We start from the raw sequence: 18,388 nt of genomic DNA, 5'->3' as shown, positions 1-18,388 counted from the left end.
ATTTCTCCGTTTTTCTCTTCTGAGTGAACAACCTGTTCTCTTGAACTGACTGTGGTTGTAATTAGAGATATAGTAGAGATTGTTCAAAAGTCATGAAAAAATTTGAATAAAAGCAACTGCCTATTTATTGAAATTTTAAAGATTAGGTTGAAGCAGGTGCCATGGCCTTCAGTGGTGGCAGACTTGAGGAATATCATCATCAATTTGTGGAAGATCAGCGATCACTGGTGGGAAAAGCTGATCTAATGGAAGAGTTTGGCATTATTTTCAAAATGGTAGAAAAGGTTTTTAAACATTTAGAATTTTTAATACCAGCTTTGACTTGAAGCCATGTATACTTGTTTATTTTTAATCAGTGTTACATAAAGCAGTACTAAAAGGATGTATTAAATGACTAAGTCACAACTATTCAACTGCTGTTGTAGCATAAATGCAGCCTATATAATATGTAAGTGAATGGACAGTGGCTCTGCTTTAATAAAACTTTATGGATACTAACATTCAAATTGCATATAATTTTTATTTGTCACAAAGTACTATTTCAGTTTCATCTTGATCATATAAAAAATGTGAAAACCATTCTAAGCTTACAGGTTGAATGAAAACAGAGAGCAGGCTGCATTCCCTTTCTGACAGATATTCTTAAACCTCATTTTCCATATTAATGCAGTAGCAAATTGGAAACTTACTCAGCATTTCTGGTATCAATATTCTGTATTGGGTAGCAAATTGGGAAAATATAGTGTCATTTGTGTTGGCTGCTTTGAGAAACGGAAAGTAGGAAAGTGGGTAGAAGAGGAAAGTTATCGGGAAAGTGGGTAGAAGAGGAAAGTTATCAGGAAAGTGGGCTAACCTTGGGAGTATAATTAATCTATATGAGATACTGGTTTGTTAATCCCATTTATCAAAAATTTCTTGAGTGCCCACTGTTTGATACCGTTCCAGGTCCTTAGATACAAAGGAGTACGTTGCTTGGCCTTTGTCCTGGAAAGGGGGAAAGACAGTTGAGTTTTAAATATCTGTTGAGTTACTGTAAAATCAATAATGTACTTTGTGGGAGATTATTATTTACTTTTCCATAAGTATTGTAAATACTAGTTGGGAACGTTCATTGTTGGCCATGTTAGTAAATTGATTTTATAACTTCATGTAAAGTGTTTTGTTTTCTCCTTTCTTCCTTGAAATAAGAATTTGTGGTTTCCATCAGCCAGAGGGATGGATAATGATCTGTGGATAATGAATGAATGGTCCCTGAACATTTTGAGAGTTTGTAATAAGTGTCTAGATAAGGTATTTATAATAAAGCAATCATTTTTTGGTGTTTTCAAAGTAAAAGTCCTACAGAGCAAACTGCAGTTGTTGGGGATAATTTAAAAATCTGGAATATTAGGCATTTTTATGAAAATTAAACAATTTTATAAATGCTTTCCAGTTGTACCAAAAAGTGTTTCTGCTTTCTTTGGAGAGAAATTAGTAAATCACATGGGTGATAAAAATGTTTGTGCCTATTTTTTGTGTAGAAGGAGCTTATTTCTATCTTTGGTTTTAAACCAAATAGATGGTTAGAATGCACTCTGTCATGAGTACTTAAAGTGGGATAACCTCATGTCTTTTGTGTTGGCACGCCTATAGAAAAGAAGGTAGACAAAGGTGGTCAGGCAGTGGGAGAGACAGCTAAGAGGAAAAGTTGGTTAGCTTTGGGAATATATTAATATGTTTGAGGCACTGGTTTGTTAATTATATTTGCCAACCATTCTTGAGTACCCACAGCAGTTTACATTGTGCCAGGTCCTATAGATACCAAGTAGTATAGTTTGGCCTTTGGCTTAGGAAAGTTGGCAAAGACAGAAAATGATAAGTAGTGAGATGTAACTAAAAAGGTTATGTTCTGGCAAGGTAAATGTGCCTGAAATTATTGGTAACAGAGCATTGAATGTGATTATATCCTTAGTTTCCTAGTTGAGCTAGAAGGGCTATGTTCCATGCAGAGGAAATAAAATGTATAGTAAATATATAGAAATTATGAGGAGGTGGAAAAGCAGTCAAGAGCCAGAAATTAAAGGCTTTGTATATTTTGTTAGTGTTTGAGTTTAATTCCATTACTTAGTACAGAGCTTCTTAGACCATGGTATAGAATCAGATTTATTATTTTATATGTTATATATAGTATACATAAATATATAATATATAAAATATATATGAATATATATAATATACATATAAACACTCACGTTTAAAGTTTTCTGGTTCATCATGGACTAATTGATTTATAAGATGCAATAAAATGTGTAGAAAAATGAAATAAAGATATATGAAATATGTTTCAAATTTTTATTTATGTTGAATCAATATAAAATTGCTTTATGTAATTGCTGTGAAAGTTATATAAATACTCAGATTTTGTGCTTACCTCATCATGGATTGTAACAAATATTTTATGGCTGGTAGTCTCAGGCTTGCGCTGGTCTGTGGGCTATACTTGGTGTGGTATTAGTCTGGGTAGTCTGGGTCCCTCAGGGTTTTCAGCAAAGAATAGTGTGATTATAGTTGTATTTAACACAGTGAAATTCTGGAAAATACGAATGATAATTAGATTTTAGTCTGGAAGACTGGAAACTAAGGAATCTTGGAATTATCACTTAGCATTTGAGGGATAGCTATAAATGGAGGAGAAAGTAAAGATGACATTTTTATATTATTAATTATATAGGGAGCAGTTTTCCTACTAGGCTATAAACTTGTTAAGGCAAGGCTGTATTTCTTTTGACCACTATAACATAAGATAGGCACTTTAAAAAATTATTGAATGAATGAATAAATGACTAAATGAGCGAGGGAGGCAAATGCAGAGAAAGTATTTGAGGCAGAAGGATATAATAACCAGAATCAAATGTTTTCACACTGAGAAAGATGATAATTTAATAATATTTACTGGATTTAATAATTTTAAGGTCCTAAGATGATCATCTTTAGAAGAGTGATGAAGTTAAAAGTCAGATTGTAGGGGCTAGGGATGTGGCTCAAGCGGTGGCGCGCTCACCTGGCATGCGTGTGGCCCGGGTTCGATCCTCAGCACCACATACAAACGGGGATGTAATAATAAATATTTAGAGAAAATTCTCTCTCTCTCTCTCTCTCTCTCAAATAAAAAAAAAGTCAGATTGTAATGTCTTCCTCATCTCTATTATCTATCTGCTAAGGAAAAGAATAGAGAGGTTCTTCAAAGTATAACATTTCATTAATTAATTTTAATTTACTGAGAAGAAAAGTAGTGATATATCATCTTATTGTCCATTTGGTATTGTATGGAAAATACCTTCTTGTAAGATTAATAATAGGAGTGTAATTTTTTCTTCATTTCTGCAGGACAACTAAATCTCTACTAAATGAAATTGAAATTGATTTTTTTTATATTTGATTCTGATTTGAGAAGAAAATTGAAATGTGAATAATTTGCTTCATCTTATTTTCAGTTGATTTTTACTGAATCTATTCCCTACTATTCTTGATTCTTTATTAGAACTTTACCAATAACATTCCATTTTCATCATAAAATAAAGTTTATTTTATTTTGTGCCAGGCATGTGTTTGGCTAAAATTTTGTAGGAAGAATTCTGGGATGTGGGATGTAACTTCTGAAGAGCCAGAAGCAGAAAAAACAAGTCTAGGATCCTAATTAGAAGAAGATATATTCCATGTGTGTGTAAATATGTTAAAATAGCTACTGTCATATATAACTAAAAAGAACAACAATGACAATAACAAAATACCCAGCCTGAGCTAGTCAACCCTCCTTAGCACACTCCTCGCATACTGCAGTGGTCTGTTATTTATTTCCCTGCCTGCAGGCCAGTGGACAGCTAGGCCATTGATTGTCAGTGCTGCTTGGAATGAACACTTGTTAAGATGTGCACACTTTATTTTTGAAGAATTTCCACGTGAACACTGTGATATCATCATGCTGCTTTAATTGAAAGTCCAGTTTCAGTTTGCCCTCATCAAAAATTCCTTCACCAGAAATTGATTTTTGATAAAAATAAAGGTATTCAGGATCTTAAAAAATAGATTATTAATAGAAAGAAGTGTGGGGTATCATAGTAGCTAATTTAGCATGTTTGTTTTTTCATTTAGTTGCTTTATTTCTTATAATAAAATTTCAGTAGAATCTTTAAGAAACATTCATCAAATATGACATTTGCTATAAAAGTGACGGGTGCTCTCAAACAATGTCTGGTGAACTATTAATACTTTGTCATCTGTTTTTTTTTGGTACTGGGGATTGATTCCAGGGGTGCTTAACCACTGAGCAACATCCCCAGCCCTTTTTTTATATTTTATTTTGATACAGGGTCTCACTAAACTGAAGCTGGCTTTGAATTCACAAGTCTTCTGCCTCCACCTCCTGAGCGAATGCCACCATACCTGGCATCTTTGTCATCTTTATTAGTGTCTGGCTAGAAACTGTTTTGCAGTTGGTTCTGTGATTTTTTTTTTCCATAAAAAAATAAACTCCGGCATTTTCCCTGAAAAAATTATGGTTATTTTACCATATAGTGGTAATGAAAATCCAGAAGAGTTAAAATAATACATAATATTATTTGAAAACTAGAATTTTTTGTTTTTTTAAATTGTTGTTGTTACTAAATGTACACATTCAACATTCTTCACAGTTATTTCAAAAGATATTCCTGCATCTTTTTGTAGAATGAAGAGCAAGAAGTGATCCTTGTTAGAACAGATGATTCTGGAAGAGTGTGGCCTGTGAACACACCAGGAGAATCTCTGGAATCAAAAGCAGGAAGAAGGAAGAGACAGAAGGTATAGTTAACATATGTCCTTGTTTCTTTTTGCATACTTACTATATCTCTTAGGGAAAAGCTTTATGTCCCAGACCTGTTACTTCCTTAGATGGCTATTTGAGACCTGGTAATGGTGTATCCACATAAAGTAATGTCTTAATTATGTAGGTGCTATGAACCCTCATACACCTAATTTTCTTTTCCATCTTTCAGTTCTAGCAATTAGTTTTTAGCACCAACTTGAGGCTCTTAAGATGGCAAAAACTGCATATTTAGTTTTCCTAAGTAAGGTTTTTTTTGTTTGTTTGTTTGTTTGTTTAAAGAAAATGACATCCCTGGGGAAAAGGAAAAGTAAAGGGGCAGAAATAGGCATTGTTATTCTAGTAGAAGTTCTTTAATATGGAAGCAAGATAATACAAATAATAATTGAGAATACAAAAGATTTAAGTGCCTGTTGCTGCCAGAGATACTAGTTACATTTTTCAACAAACAGAAGTGGGGGAGATACCTCTTCTAAAGTAATGAGGAATTAGGGGAGTACAAAGGAGCTATGTAGGAGAATAGTAAAGGTTTGAATATATAACATGACAGAACTGCACAGGGATCCATAAATGCATTGAAAGAGGGCACTGAGGGCCGTTGTTGTTTTTTTTTTTTTTTTTTTTTTTTTTTTGATAGGCATACTATCAAGCAAAAGGAAGGCAGGCATATTCATTCAGGACTGGGATTTGCTCTTTGAGTATAATGAAAGGGCAAGAGGGCCAGATATTAAGAATCTGGAGCCAGGGAGTGACTGAAGTCATTGCATATGAGGTTTAAGCTAGTGAAGAAAAGAATAGCAATATTGGAAAAATAGTGGGACTCTGGTTGCAAGGATCTCAAAACAGTTGAAGACCAGCTTTTATTTGGATAAGGAAATGCAAGAACAGCATTCAGCAGATTTTGTTTGGAAGGAAATAAATAGCACTTAACTATTCCTTACCTGGAAATGGATCCAACTGAAAGGAAAAGACAAGATTGAATTAGATGGGGATCAGAATATTGGTATTATTTCTGATAAAGCTGTTTGTAGAGTAAGGTTTTAATAGAAGTGGATGTCTTATCATTTCTATTTGCTGTAATAATACCATGGACTGGTGGCTTACACAATGAGAATTTATTTCTTATAGTTCTGGAGAGTGGGAAGTCCAAATCAGCTCTGGCAGGTTTAATGTCTGATTGAGGGCATGCTTCCTGGTTTGTAGTTTGTGGTTTTCTCATTTTATCCTCATATATTAGAGAGGGGCAGGCAGAGAGAGAAAGTTCAAATGTCTACTAATATATAGGTGTATTAATCCCATTTGAGACCTAATTACCTCCTGAAAGATTCCATCTCTTAATAGCATCACATTGAGATTTCTACTTGTGAACTTGGGAAGAATACAAAAATTAAGTCCATAGTCATGGATTTGCTAATATTTTACCTTTGTTTTTGATATTTGATCTCTGGATAACTGTAGTCTTTCTTTCACATTGCTAAGAAATTTTAACTACAAGGTGAAGAGCAGAGAAGAGAGAAGAAGTGTAGGTTAAGTTTACTTTTATGCCCAAATTCAGAAATCAGATGATGTCATTCTATCCCTAGGGAAGAGGCAAATAAAGGACAGAGGTAGGGATTATAATTCTAGTGGAAGTTCTCTCACATGGAAGCAAATAGTGTAGGGAAAAACTGGAAGTAATGGTTCTGATACATGGTAGGATTTTCATATATATTATCAGATTTATCGATAATCTATTAAAAATGCTTCAGGGACATGTTTTTACCAAATTAATTATGTTTATCTTGTCATAGGTTTTTACTCATGAGGAAAAAGAAAGGGTTCGATATTTTCCTGATGATGATCATCTCAGTCTGAATGACTTAGTCAAAAATGAAAAGATGGGAACAGTAGAAAATCAAAACAAACTTTTTATGAGAATGGCATCTAAGGTAAGAATTATGGTTTGGATCTTTAGTGTCCTTTAAAAAGCTCATTTGTTAGACAATGCAGGAATGTTGAGAGTTGAAATGATTAGATTATGAGAGGAATAACCTCATCAGTGGGTCAGTCCATCCATGACTGGAAAGCTGAGTAGCTTTCCCCTTTTACACCCTTCCAACATGATGTTCTTCTTTACTCAGGCACAAAGCAATGGGGTCTGTGACTATGGACTGAACCTCTGAAACCATGAGGTCAAAATAAATTTTTCTACTCTAAATTGTTCTTTTGGTCACAGAGTTACAAAACTAACATAGAAATACATATTTCTAGGATGCCTTTGAATTTTGAGAAGCTGGTTCTACAATCTCACAATGATCTACTTTTTAGAGATTTGATTCCAATCTTGGTTTATTTTATTAAATTAAATCTTGTGTAAGACATTAGGAAAATATTAAGACAAAAATATATTTTGATTTTGGTTTTAAATATAGAATCTGCTGTACTTCTCTAATGTACTCTAAGAAGATGTTAATTATATATTTGCTTTACCATTTAAGGGAAAGTTAGGGGCCAAAATTTAATGATTGGCAATGTGCTGTTTGTTAAATTACCAGTATGTCTTAATTTAATATTCCTCTGGTTCTTTATAATGATATCATGAGGTAAAAAATATTTGGAGTAATAGATTATGGATTATAGAGAAGACATCTTCTTGAATGTGTCTACATAAATGTATATTACTTTAACAGATCATTATGAGTAGTAGAATGAATAGTTGTGTTAATGCATGTTCTTTGTGGTAGTCTCTTCCTTTGCAATTCCTTCAAACACTGCCATTTCCATAAAAGAGACATTGTATTTAAATTTTGCTCTATGTTAGGATTTGGCAAACTATGCAGGGGAAAATTCATTTCACTGTCTATATTTACAAATAAAGTTTTGTTGAAACACAAATATACAAAGTGTATACATTGTCTAAGGCTATTTTTGCTGATATGACTCAGTTGAGTAGTGTGACACAGACTCCATAGCCCACAGAGCTGCAAATATTTACTAACGAGCCCTTTTCAGAAAAATTATCTCATCCTTTACTCTATAATACCAATAGTTATGTTTTGCAATTGAGAATTTAAAAAGGGGTATCTGAGAGGAATGGTGAGGTGAAACTGTTCACTATATACCTTTTCTGATTTGCAATTTTTTTTGTATTATGTTAATATATTACTTGGTCAACAATTAACTTATTGAAACTTAAAATAAAGATAACCCAGGTGTCTGAATGTGCCAGGAACATGAGAGGGTGAGGAGTAACCTAAACTTAGTTTAAAAATAGAAGTGGTCATTGTACTAAGCTCCAGGAATTGTATGGAATCTTAAATGTAGCATATTAGCATAATTTTAGCTCTGTTTAGCATAATTTTACCTGTATTTAGTTTGGAGAAATTGCTTAAATTTTCTAGGATCTGGAAATTTAGTGCAGAAAGATGGACATATGAATTTTTATGAAGTTCCACTCAGAAATGTTACTTTTTATATTAGTCTGAATGAAACACAGTTTTAGTAATCTCAACATAGTCCATTCAAGTTTACACGTAAATTTTTTTTCTTTGAAAACTGTAATAGTCATTTATTAATCCAGCAGTCCTTTGTGAACCTTATTTGTGCCATATACCATTTTAGGTGCTAGGTACTGAGAAGCAATCAAGTTGAAGTTAGTGCCATCAGAGGGCTTATATTTCTTTTGGATGAAGCACAGGGAACAAATACAGAAAATAAAATATTATAAAACATGTGTAACACAGAAAATATATTTTTCTGTGAAATAAAGTAAACCACAAGGAGATGGTGGGTAATGTTTTCAGTAGAATATCAGGAACAAGGCTTCTTTGTGAAGGTGGTTTTTCAGCAGACTCTGAGCAAAGTGAGTTCATGTGAGTTCAGAGAGGAGACTATTTGAAATATAAGAAACAGCAAATGAAAAGGATCTGAACCAGAGACAAGCTTGAAGAACACCAAGAGATAGTAAAAAGACAAATGTGACTGGAAGTAAAGGGAGAAAGAGAAAGACGAGATGAGATTGGAGACGCACAAGAAATGAGATATTAAATTCTCACAAACCATATAGTGAGAAATTCTGATTTTGTTTTGAATGATGGGAAGCTATTTGTAGTTTTTTAGTGGGTATTGGCATGATCATGGTTTCTTATATTTTGATCTTATTTTTCTACTATTCTTTTGAGAGGTAATATACAGTGAAATTCTTATGATAGACAATAGATATTCAGTAAATCTTTTCTTCACTTTCCATTCATTTTTTGTTTTGTTTTTACATGATTTAGATATTTCCTAAAAATTTTAAGCAGAAATCAGCCAGTATTGATTGCATAAGTTAAACTATAAACTGGACAAATAAGTGTACAACTGATATAAATTCAATCTTGCTTTTTATGAAAGAGATGGTTTGGCTGACTTATATATTGTCAAATGTGTAGTTGTGTTGTATTAACATTTTGAAAAAGATGTTATTTTTATCCAAGCAAATTTTCTTTGTATTACTTAATGGAGATGTTAATTTGATTGAAGCAACTAAGGAAATGAAGACAATGCCAACCCTTTTCTCCTCCTATAATTAATTGTGTTAAGTTTTTCCTATGTGTTTTTGGTGAGTAAAGATTGAGTCATATATGATAGCAAAGGGAAGAAGGTAGACTTAAATTACATTAGGCAATTTTATATTAGAATAAAGGACAAAGGTGTTTTTTAAAATGCACACTTCAATACCAATTGTTACCTTTTTGCAGTAGAACTAATGGAGGTACAGGTTACTGTGGAAATGCTGATTTGGTATTGTGATTTTTAGTTCTGCCTGACAAATATTACACAGCATAGTAACAATGGGTTTTTGTACCACTAATTATAATTAGTATGGAAAAAATTTGAAATAATAAAGCTTATGAAGTATTTAGAATATTAACCATGTCTATAAATACTGTACTTAATTATTTTTAAGTTTACGAATGAAGTAACTAAGTTATTACATTTTTTAGAACAAGTAATATAATTGATAGGTAATTTAGAGATGTTAAATATTTTCACGAAGAGACAGTGAAAGCTCCATTATATTTCTTCTTATTATTTTGAAAGGCATTAGTCAAGGATAAGGGTCAATAAAGTTTTTCTGTGATAGGCAAGATGGTAAATAGGGTTGGCTTTCTGTTTCAGCTTTTTGCTCTGCTATTTTGGCACAAAAGCAGCCATATACAACATGTAAATGAACTTTGTCCCATAGCTTATTAATCCCTAGATTTAGGATATCTAAATGGTACATATTTTAATGGCAAATACCTGAATTTTACTCTTCCCTTATTTACTAGTTTCCCTTAAAATGTCTTCTAGGCCTCAGGAGAAGTAGCTAGTCAGAAATAGTTGGAAGAGGAAAAATAGTAATTTTTCTTTCTTTTTTTTTTTAAATTTTATTTGTTATTTTTAGTTATATATGACAGTAGAATGTATTTTGACACATCATATGTACCTGGAGTATAACTTCTCATTCTTGTGGTTGTATATGATGTGGACTTAAACTGGTCATGTACTCATGTATAAACATAGGAAAGTTATGTCCAATTCATTCTACTGTCTTTTCCATTCCCATCTCCCTTTCCTTCCCTTCCCCATACTTCCCCCTGTCAATCCAGTGAACCTCCACTTTCTCTTCCCCCATATAAGTCAGCACCTGCACATGAGAGAGAACATTTGGCCTTTGTTTTTTTGGGATTGGCTTATTTCAGTTAGAATATTAGTCTACAGTTCCATCCATTTACTGGCAAATGCCATAATTTCATTCTTCTTTATGGTTGAGTAATAATCCATTGTGTATATATACCACATTTTCTTTATCTGTTCACCTGTTGAAGGACACCTTTGTTGGTTCCATAGCTTGGCTATGGTGAATTGAACTGCTGTCAACCTTAATGTGGCTGCATCACTGTAGTATGTTGATTTTAATCATTTGGGTATATACTGATGAGTGGGATAGCTGGGTCAAATGGTGGTTCGATTCCCAGTTTTCTGAGGAATCTCTGTTCTGCTTTTCAGAGTGGTTGCACCAATTTGCAGTCCCACCAGCAATGTATGAGTGTATCTTTTCTCCACATCCTCTCCATTGTTTATTGTTCTTGTATTCATAATAATTGCAATTATGACTGGAGTGAGGTGAATTTTCAGTGTAGTTGTAATTTGTATTTTTCTAGTCACAAGTGATGTTGCACAGTTTTTCATATATATGTTGACTGATCATATTCTTCTGTGAAGCATCTGTACAGTTCCATTGTCCATTTATTGATTTGGTTATTTACTTTTTGGTGTTGTTTTGAGCTCTTTATATGTCCTGGAAATTAATGCTCTATCTGAGGTGCTGTGGCAGATTTTCTCCCATTCTGTAGGCTCTCTTCATGTGCTTAATTGTTTCCTTTGCTGTGAAGAAACTTTTAGTTTCAAACCATCCCATTTATTGATTCTTGATTTTACTTCTTGCTCTTTATGACTCTTGTTAAGGAATTTGGTTCCTAAGCTGACAAAATGGAGAATTGGGCCTACTTTTTCTTCTAGAAGGCACAGGGTTTTTGGTGTAATGCCAAGGTCCTTGATCCACTTTGAGTTGAGTTTTGTGCAGGGGTAGAGATAGAGGTCTAATTTCATTTTGCTACATCTGAATTTCCAGTTTTCCCAGCACCATTTGTTGAAGAGGCTATCTTTTCTCCAATGTATGTTTATGACACCTTTGTCTAGTATGAGATAACTGTATTTATGTGGGCTTGTCTCTGTGTCTTTTATTCCTTACTATAGGTCTTTATGTCTGTTTTGGTGCCAATACCATGCTGTTTTTGTTACTATAGCTCTGTAATATAATTTAAGGTCTTGTATTGTGATGCTTTCTGTTTTACTTTTCTTGTTGAAGATTAGCTTTGGCTAATTCTGGGTCTTTTATTTTTCCAAGTGAGTTTCATGATTGCTTTTTTGATTTCTATGAAGAATGTCATTAGAATCTTCATAGGAGTTGCATTAAATATGAATAGCGCTTTTGATAGTATGGCTATTTTTACAATATTAATTCTACCTATCAAAGAACATGGGAGATCTTTCTGTCTTCTAAGTCTTCCTCAATTTATTTCTTTAAAGTTCTGTAGTTTTCATTGTAGAGGTCTTTTACCTTTTTTATTAGATTGATTCCCAAATATTTTATGTTTTTTGAGGCTATTGTGAATGGAATAGTTTTCCTAATTTCTCTCAGTTGATTCATCACTGATGCATAGGAATGCAATTGATTTATGGGTGTCAATTTTATATCCTGCTACTTAGCTGAATCCATCAATGAATTCTAGAATTTAAATATAGAATCATGTCATCGGCAAATAGGGATAATTTTAGTTCTTCTTTTCCTATCTGTATCCCTTTAGTTTCTGTTTTCAAATGTCTCTGATTAGATTCCAGGGCTGTGTTGAACAGAGGTGGTGAAAGAGGGCATCTATTGAGATAATCATGTGATTCTTGTCTTTAAGTCTATTGAAATGATGATTTATGTTTATTGATTTTCTTATGTTGAACCCTGGGATGAACCCCACTTGATTATGGTGCACTATCTGTTTAATATGTTTTTGTATGCAATTTTCCAGTATTTTATTAAGAATTTTTGCATCTAAGTTCATCAGGGATATGGGTCTGAAATTTCCTTTACTTGTCGTGTCTTTGTCTGGTCTTGGTATTAGATACTAGCTTCATAGAGTGAGTTTGGAAGGGTTCCCTCCATTTCTGTTTCATGGAATAATTTGAGGAGGATTGGTTTTAATTCTTTGAAGGTATGGTAGAACTTGGCTGAGAATCCATTTGGTCCTGGGCTTTTCTTTCTTGGTAGTCTTTTTGATGGTGTCTTTAATTTCATTGCTTGAAATTGATGTGTTTAAATTTTCTATGTCCTGATTCAATTTGAGTAGGTCATATGTCTCTAGAAATTTGTTGATGTCCTCAAGATTTTCTATTTTATTAGAATATTAATTTTCAAAATAGTTTCTGGTTATTGTCTATATTTCAGTAGTATCTGTTGTGATATTTCCTTTTTAATCACTGATTTTAGTAATTTGAGTTTTTCTTTCTTTCTCTTCATTAATTTGGCTAAGGGTTTATCAATTTTATTTATTTTTTCAAAGAACCAGTGTTTTGTTCTGTCAATTTTTTGAATTATTTCTTTTGTTTCAATTTAAATTATTTTAGCTCTGATTTTAATTATTTTCTGTCTTCTACTGCTTTTAGTGATTTGTTCTTCTTTTTCTAGGGCTTTGAGATGTAAAATTAGGGCATTTATTTGTTGACTTTCCATTCTTTTAATGAGTGAGCTCAAGGCAATGAACTTTCCTCTTAGCACTCCTTTCATAGTGTCCCTGAGAGTTTGATATGTTGTATTGCTATTCTTATTTACCTATAAAAGTGTTTTTTAATTTCCTTCCTAATTTATTTTGCTATCCATTTATCATTCAGTAGCATATTTAGTCTCCAGATGTTAGAATAGCTTCTATTTTTATTTTATCATTGATTTCTAATTTTATTCCATTATGATCTGATAGATGCAAGGTATTATCTCAATTTTTTTGTATTTGTTGAGAGTTGCTTTATGGCTGAAGATATGGTCTAATAGAGAAGGATCTGTGTGCTGCTGAGAAGAAAGTGTGTTCAGTCATTGATGGATGAAATATTCTGTATATGTCTGTTAAGTCTAAATTACTAATTATATTTTTTAGTTCTATAGCTTCTTGATTTAATTTTTATCTGATGGATCTATTCAGTGTTGAGAGACGCTGTGTTAAAGTCACCCAGTATTATTGTGTTGTGGTCTTTTTCATTCTTGAAGTTGAGAAGGGTTTGCTTGATGTATGTAGATCCTCCATGTTGGGGTCATAAATATTTACAATTGTCCTGTCTTGTTGATATACAATTCCCTTTAACAGTATAAAATGTCCTTTCTTATTGCTTCTGATTAACTTTGGCTTGAAGTCCACTTTACCTGATATGATAGAAACCCTTGCTTGTTTACCAAGATCCATGTGAATGATATATCCCATCTTTTTACCTTTAGTCTGGATGTCTTTGCCTATGAGGTGAGTTTCATGGAGACAGTATATTGTTGGATCTTGTTTTTAGATCCAATCTACCAGTTTATGCCTTTTTTTAAGATTTTTTTTTCTAAGATGGACACAATATCTGTATTTATTTTATTTATTTTTATGTGGTGCTGAGAATTGAACCTAGTGCCTCACCTGTGTGAGGCAAGCTCTCTACTGTTGAATTTATAACCCGACTCAGGTTATAGAGAGAGAGAACCATAGTGCTGATAGCAGAAGAAAACAGAGAGAGATTAAAGGGAAACAGATAAGTGAGAGAAAAAATATATAAAAAAAATATAAAGTAAAAATTTTTTTAAATTAAAATTAATAAAAAAATAAAAAAGACTGAAATATACCAACAAACTTCTTAGTCGTCAAAAACTGATTCATGAAAAATAACTTGTTTCAAAAATGATAGACATGAGAAAAGAAAAGAAAATATGAATATGTATAAATGTCCATGAACCATTAAGTCCACAATTAAGCAGAGAAAAGAAAAAAGGTAAAGAAAAAAAATCCTAATGAAAAGTTAAAAAGTTGTTTCAGTTGGAGTTCAAAAATTTCTCAGCTTCTCTTCTCAGTGTTTAGGTGGGGCTGTCTGGAGTATGAGTGTGTGGTTGCTAGGGTGAGAGAGGTAATCCCATGGGGAACTCCTGGAAGTGAGGTTTAGGTTTAGGTAGGCTCCAGGCTTTTCACCAGTTGGATGCCGGTTGGTCTGAAGATTTAAAATCATACACCTCTAGGCCCCACCAATTGCTGGTCCATGCTAGAAGATTACACCCCAGGGATCTCTCCTGAGTTCTATTTGTGTGGTTGAGGAGTCAATTCTTAGTTCACTACCTCACCTGTATAATCTAAGTTTCCTGGTCTTAGGTTCAATCTCCAAATCAATCTCTCCTGCACCTACTCTTTCAAATTCCTGGCCAGGTGTGCCTCTCCTGGCCAGTCCTGCAAGCAGCCAGATAGGAGGGGGAGAGAGAGCAATTTGGGTTTCAATGACCAGTTATCATTTGTGTAAACCTCTCTTCATGTTTGATTTTCTCCTAGTTAATTAGGCATACTCTGTGTCTTGAGTGTGAGTTTGATAGGCCTGTATTTTAGGCTGGACTAGGGTTTGTCAGGAATCATCTCCCTCAGCTGCTGGTCCCCATGCCATGGTTGCAAAATGGTTCCTTCTTCTGTCCTCTGCATGCTACTGGGAGAGATTCGGTTTCTTTCCCATACAAGGCTGTTGTGCAGCATTCCTTTCAGTTTAGTTGGGCTGTGTTTTTGATCTCTAAACTTCTGTACTCAGATATGCCCTAGTCCTCCTAAAAATGTGTGTTCCTTTAATTTCCTTATCCCTCCACTGTGCTCATTGAGGGACTGCTGTAGTAATGCCTCAGTAGCAGCTGTGGCGCTGGAGATTTTATCCTTATTTTATTGTATCCAATCTCCTAAGTCCTCTATCTGCTTTGAGTGTCCAATATTAAATTCCAGTAAAGTCCCCCTCTTTTTGTTTTGTTTTTGTTCACCCACATTTCTGAGAAGCTGCCTGTCTGTTTTCTTGATTTGATGCCACAGAGCAGCCTGGAAAGTGACCTGCTCTATTTTGCCATCTTCAACAAATATTAGTTGATCTCATTCAATGTGTGTTCTCCTACTACAGATATCATTGGTACATGAGGAAACATGCTCCTTGCTTTTGGAGCTTATAAGCTTGTGAAGGAAAAGAAAAATAGATAATTACAAAAAATTAATTCTGTAATTATGAAAGTGCAAATTACTGTGAAAGATAAGGACAAAGTCTTTTGAAAGCAACACCAGAGATCTAATTTAAACTAAGAGACAGAAAAGAGTTCATGTTAGACAATAAGTTTGATATTCCCTCTGGGAAGTATTCAAACATATCCAGTTGTCTTTTGCTGTTGGTGTATATTTTACTTTTTATTGATATCTTATATTGATTCATTTGATTTTTACTATCCATTTTTTCTTGCAACTCTTTAATTCAGGTTATATTCAGTCTTTCCAGTTGTATTTTTACAACTTTAATAATGTCTCTTACTTATAATGAGGTCAAGAAGGCACCTGATGCCAAATATGAACTTGATTTTACTTGTTTTAATAGGGAATTATTTTTTAATACTTTCTATATTTCTTGGTTTTTACAAAAATGTTCTACATAATTAATGAAAAAAAGGAACAATAAGAAATATCTAGAAAAAGAAGGGAATATTCATCTATTTTCTTACAATATATATGCCAGTGTATTTATTATGATTTTCTACATATATTAAACATATATTATCTTCCTTTGAAATAATAGAATCAAGAATTTAATATTTTGGGAAGGGACCTTACTAATATTGCTTAACCTTCCACATTTTACAAGTGAGGAAACTGAGACTCCAAGAGAATCAAAGGGCTTATGCAATACCAAGTGACTTTCCTAATTCCCGATCTAATGCGTTGCAAAAGGCAGCACCAGAGCTTCAATTTTTAACTCCCAGGCCAGCTTTTGTCATTAAATAGTACTGCCTTTCAAATGACTCATGTTAATGGATAATTGTTGATTACCGCCTAGATTTAATTGTCTTTGTCTAATTTGCATGTGTCATTTATTGGTATTGGGAATAATAAGTTGTGTATGCTTTGTTCTTTCTTAAAATACATTGTATTGACTTCAACATTGTTTAAATATAAACTCTTCCATTTAAAATTTAAGACGTCAGTGTTTCCTTGGCAACATAAACTCTGCCACATTTTCATGAGATCTATATACATCTTTCCTCATTAATTTTGTTTGCACTGTGGGCAGTAATTTTGTCCTTTTTATATGACAAAGCATTAAAAATGGGCTGGAGGGAGAAAAACAGAAGGTACAAGAGAAGACTAGTAAGGGAGAAGAAAAATTACCTGATTCCCTCACAGGTAATTAGGGTTTTACCTTAAATTTTCAGATGATTTTATCATCTAATAACAGAAGTTTGTATTTCTATTGATAGTTGTATTATTCCTGTGTTACACTTCTTTTTAGGGTTTAATATATTTTCTGATGGAAGTAAACTTTAAAATACCCATTGCATACTTCCAGAATACACAGTAGAACTTAATCTTTTACTATTTTATTTTCAGCAAACTGTAGCATTAATAAAAAATCTTGAGAGATTAACTGACATACCTTTATTAAAAATTTGATTAGAATAAGATAAGGGATATTGAAATTGCCAACTTCTTGTAACACCCTTTGGTCATTTTAGTTTTCATGGTAGACATTTCCATTCTCATAGACATTTTGTAGATACAGGGTGAAATTAGATTTGGAAGAAGCTAATCCAAGCATGTGAAATCATGTCTATTTTCTTCTGACATCCCCTAAAGGAAATTTGAAATTTGTGTGTCAAAAAATGGGAGAGGTGATATTTTGCTTTTATATGGGACTGAAAAAGATGTTGGCATTAATCCATTCCAAACTGCTTAACTAAGTAGTTTATTTTTCTGAAACTCATTTGATGGGTGCAGCAAGTGGGAGAGAGGTAGGAACGCCAGAGAATTAATTTACTTAACATTCTTTAGTTCAGAGTCAGTTTTGTTTTTAACTATAACAACTATTAAGATTTCAACCACTTTAAGTATACAATTCAGTGGCATAAATACGTTCACAGTGTTGTACAAACAGCAGTATGGTCCATTTCCAGAACTTTTTTCATTATCTTAAACAGATGTTCTATACCCATTAACAGTTCCTCCCCTTCTCATACTCTTTCTCTTTTCTCCTTCCCTCTCAGTCTTTATGAATTTCCACCTTCTAGGTAATTTACATAAGTACAATCATGTACACTATTTGTCATTTTGTATCTGACTTTTGTTTCTTAGCATGTCTTTAGTTCATTTATGTTATGTGTTAGAATTTCATTCCTTATTAAGATTGAATCATATTTTTCTCATTTATTAATTGATATACATTTGGGTTGTTTCCACTTTTTAGCTACCGTGAACAGTGCTGTGAAGATTGTTATCGTACAGGTATCTGAGTCTCTGCTTTCAGTATTGAGAGATATTATATCTAGACATGGAATTTTAAATCAAATGGTAGTTCTGCTTAACTTTGAGGAACCACCACAGTTTTCCATAGAGGCTGTATAATTTTACATTCTCAGGAGCAATGCACAAGGGTTCCAGTTTCTCTACATTCTCCTCAGTATTTTTTCTTCTCCTCCTTCTTCACAAAAGAAAAAAAAATAGCAATACTAATGGGTGAGGTCCCAGTTCTTAATTAATTACTTTAATATTTTAACCATTTTAAGTATACAATTCAATGGCATAAATACATTCACAGTGTTATACAAATAGCAGTATGATCCATTTCCAGAACTTATTTCATTATCTTCAATAGATGTTCTATACCCATTAATAGTGCCTCCTCTCACAATATTAATGTGGTGAGGTCCCAGTTCTTCACCATGGTGAGGTTTTATAAGGGCCACTGGAC

The 18,388-nt window shown here is 33.2% G+C and overlaps 1 protein-coding gene across 2 annotated transcripts in view; it reads left to right on the top strand.

The window, feature by feature from the left end:
- The window catches only part of Cwf19l2 (CWF19 like cell cycle control factor 2), a 102,546-nt gene that overhangs the window by 53,972 nt on the left and 30,186 nt on the right, over positions 1–18,388 (top strand). For both annotated transcript variants that reach the window (XR_013343499.1, XM_026399052.2), the window contains exons 11-12: positions 4,705–4,818; positions 6,631–6,768. Coding sequence is in view for 1 of the 2 variants with exons in the window: in XM_026399052.2 (XP_026254837.2) it covers positions 4,705–4,818; positions 6,631–6,768 (252 nt within the window). In the remaining variant the exon portion in view is untranslated. The remainder of the gene's footprint in view (positions 1–4,704; positions 4,819–6,630; positions 6,769–18,388) is intronic.

The sequence above is a fragment of the Urocitellus parryii genome, chromosome 4, assembly GCF_045843805.1.
Source record: "Urocitellus parryii isolate mUroPar1 chromosome 4, mUroPar1.hap1, whole genome shotgun sequence".
Classification (NCBI taxonomy): Eukaryota; Metazoa; Chordata; class Mammalia; order Rodentia; family Sciuridae; genus Urocitellus; species Urocitellus parryii.
Note: the sequence above shows the minus strand (reverse complement) of the source record. Positions and strands in the feature narration are given on the sequence as shown.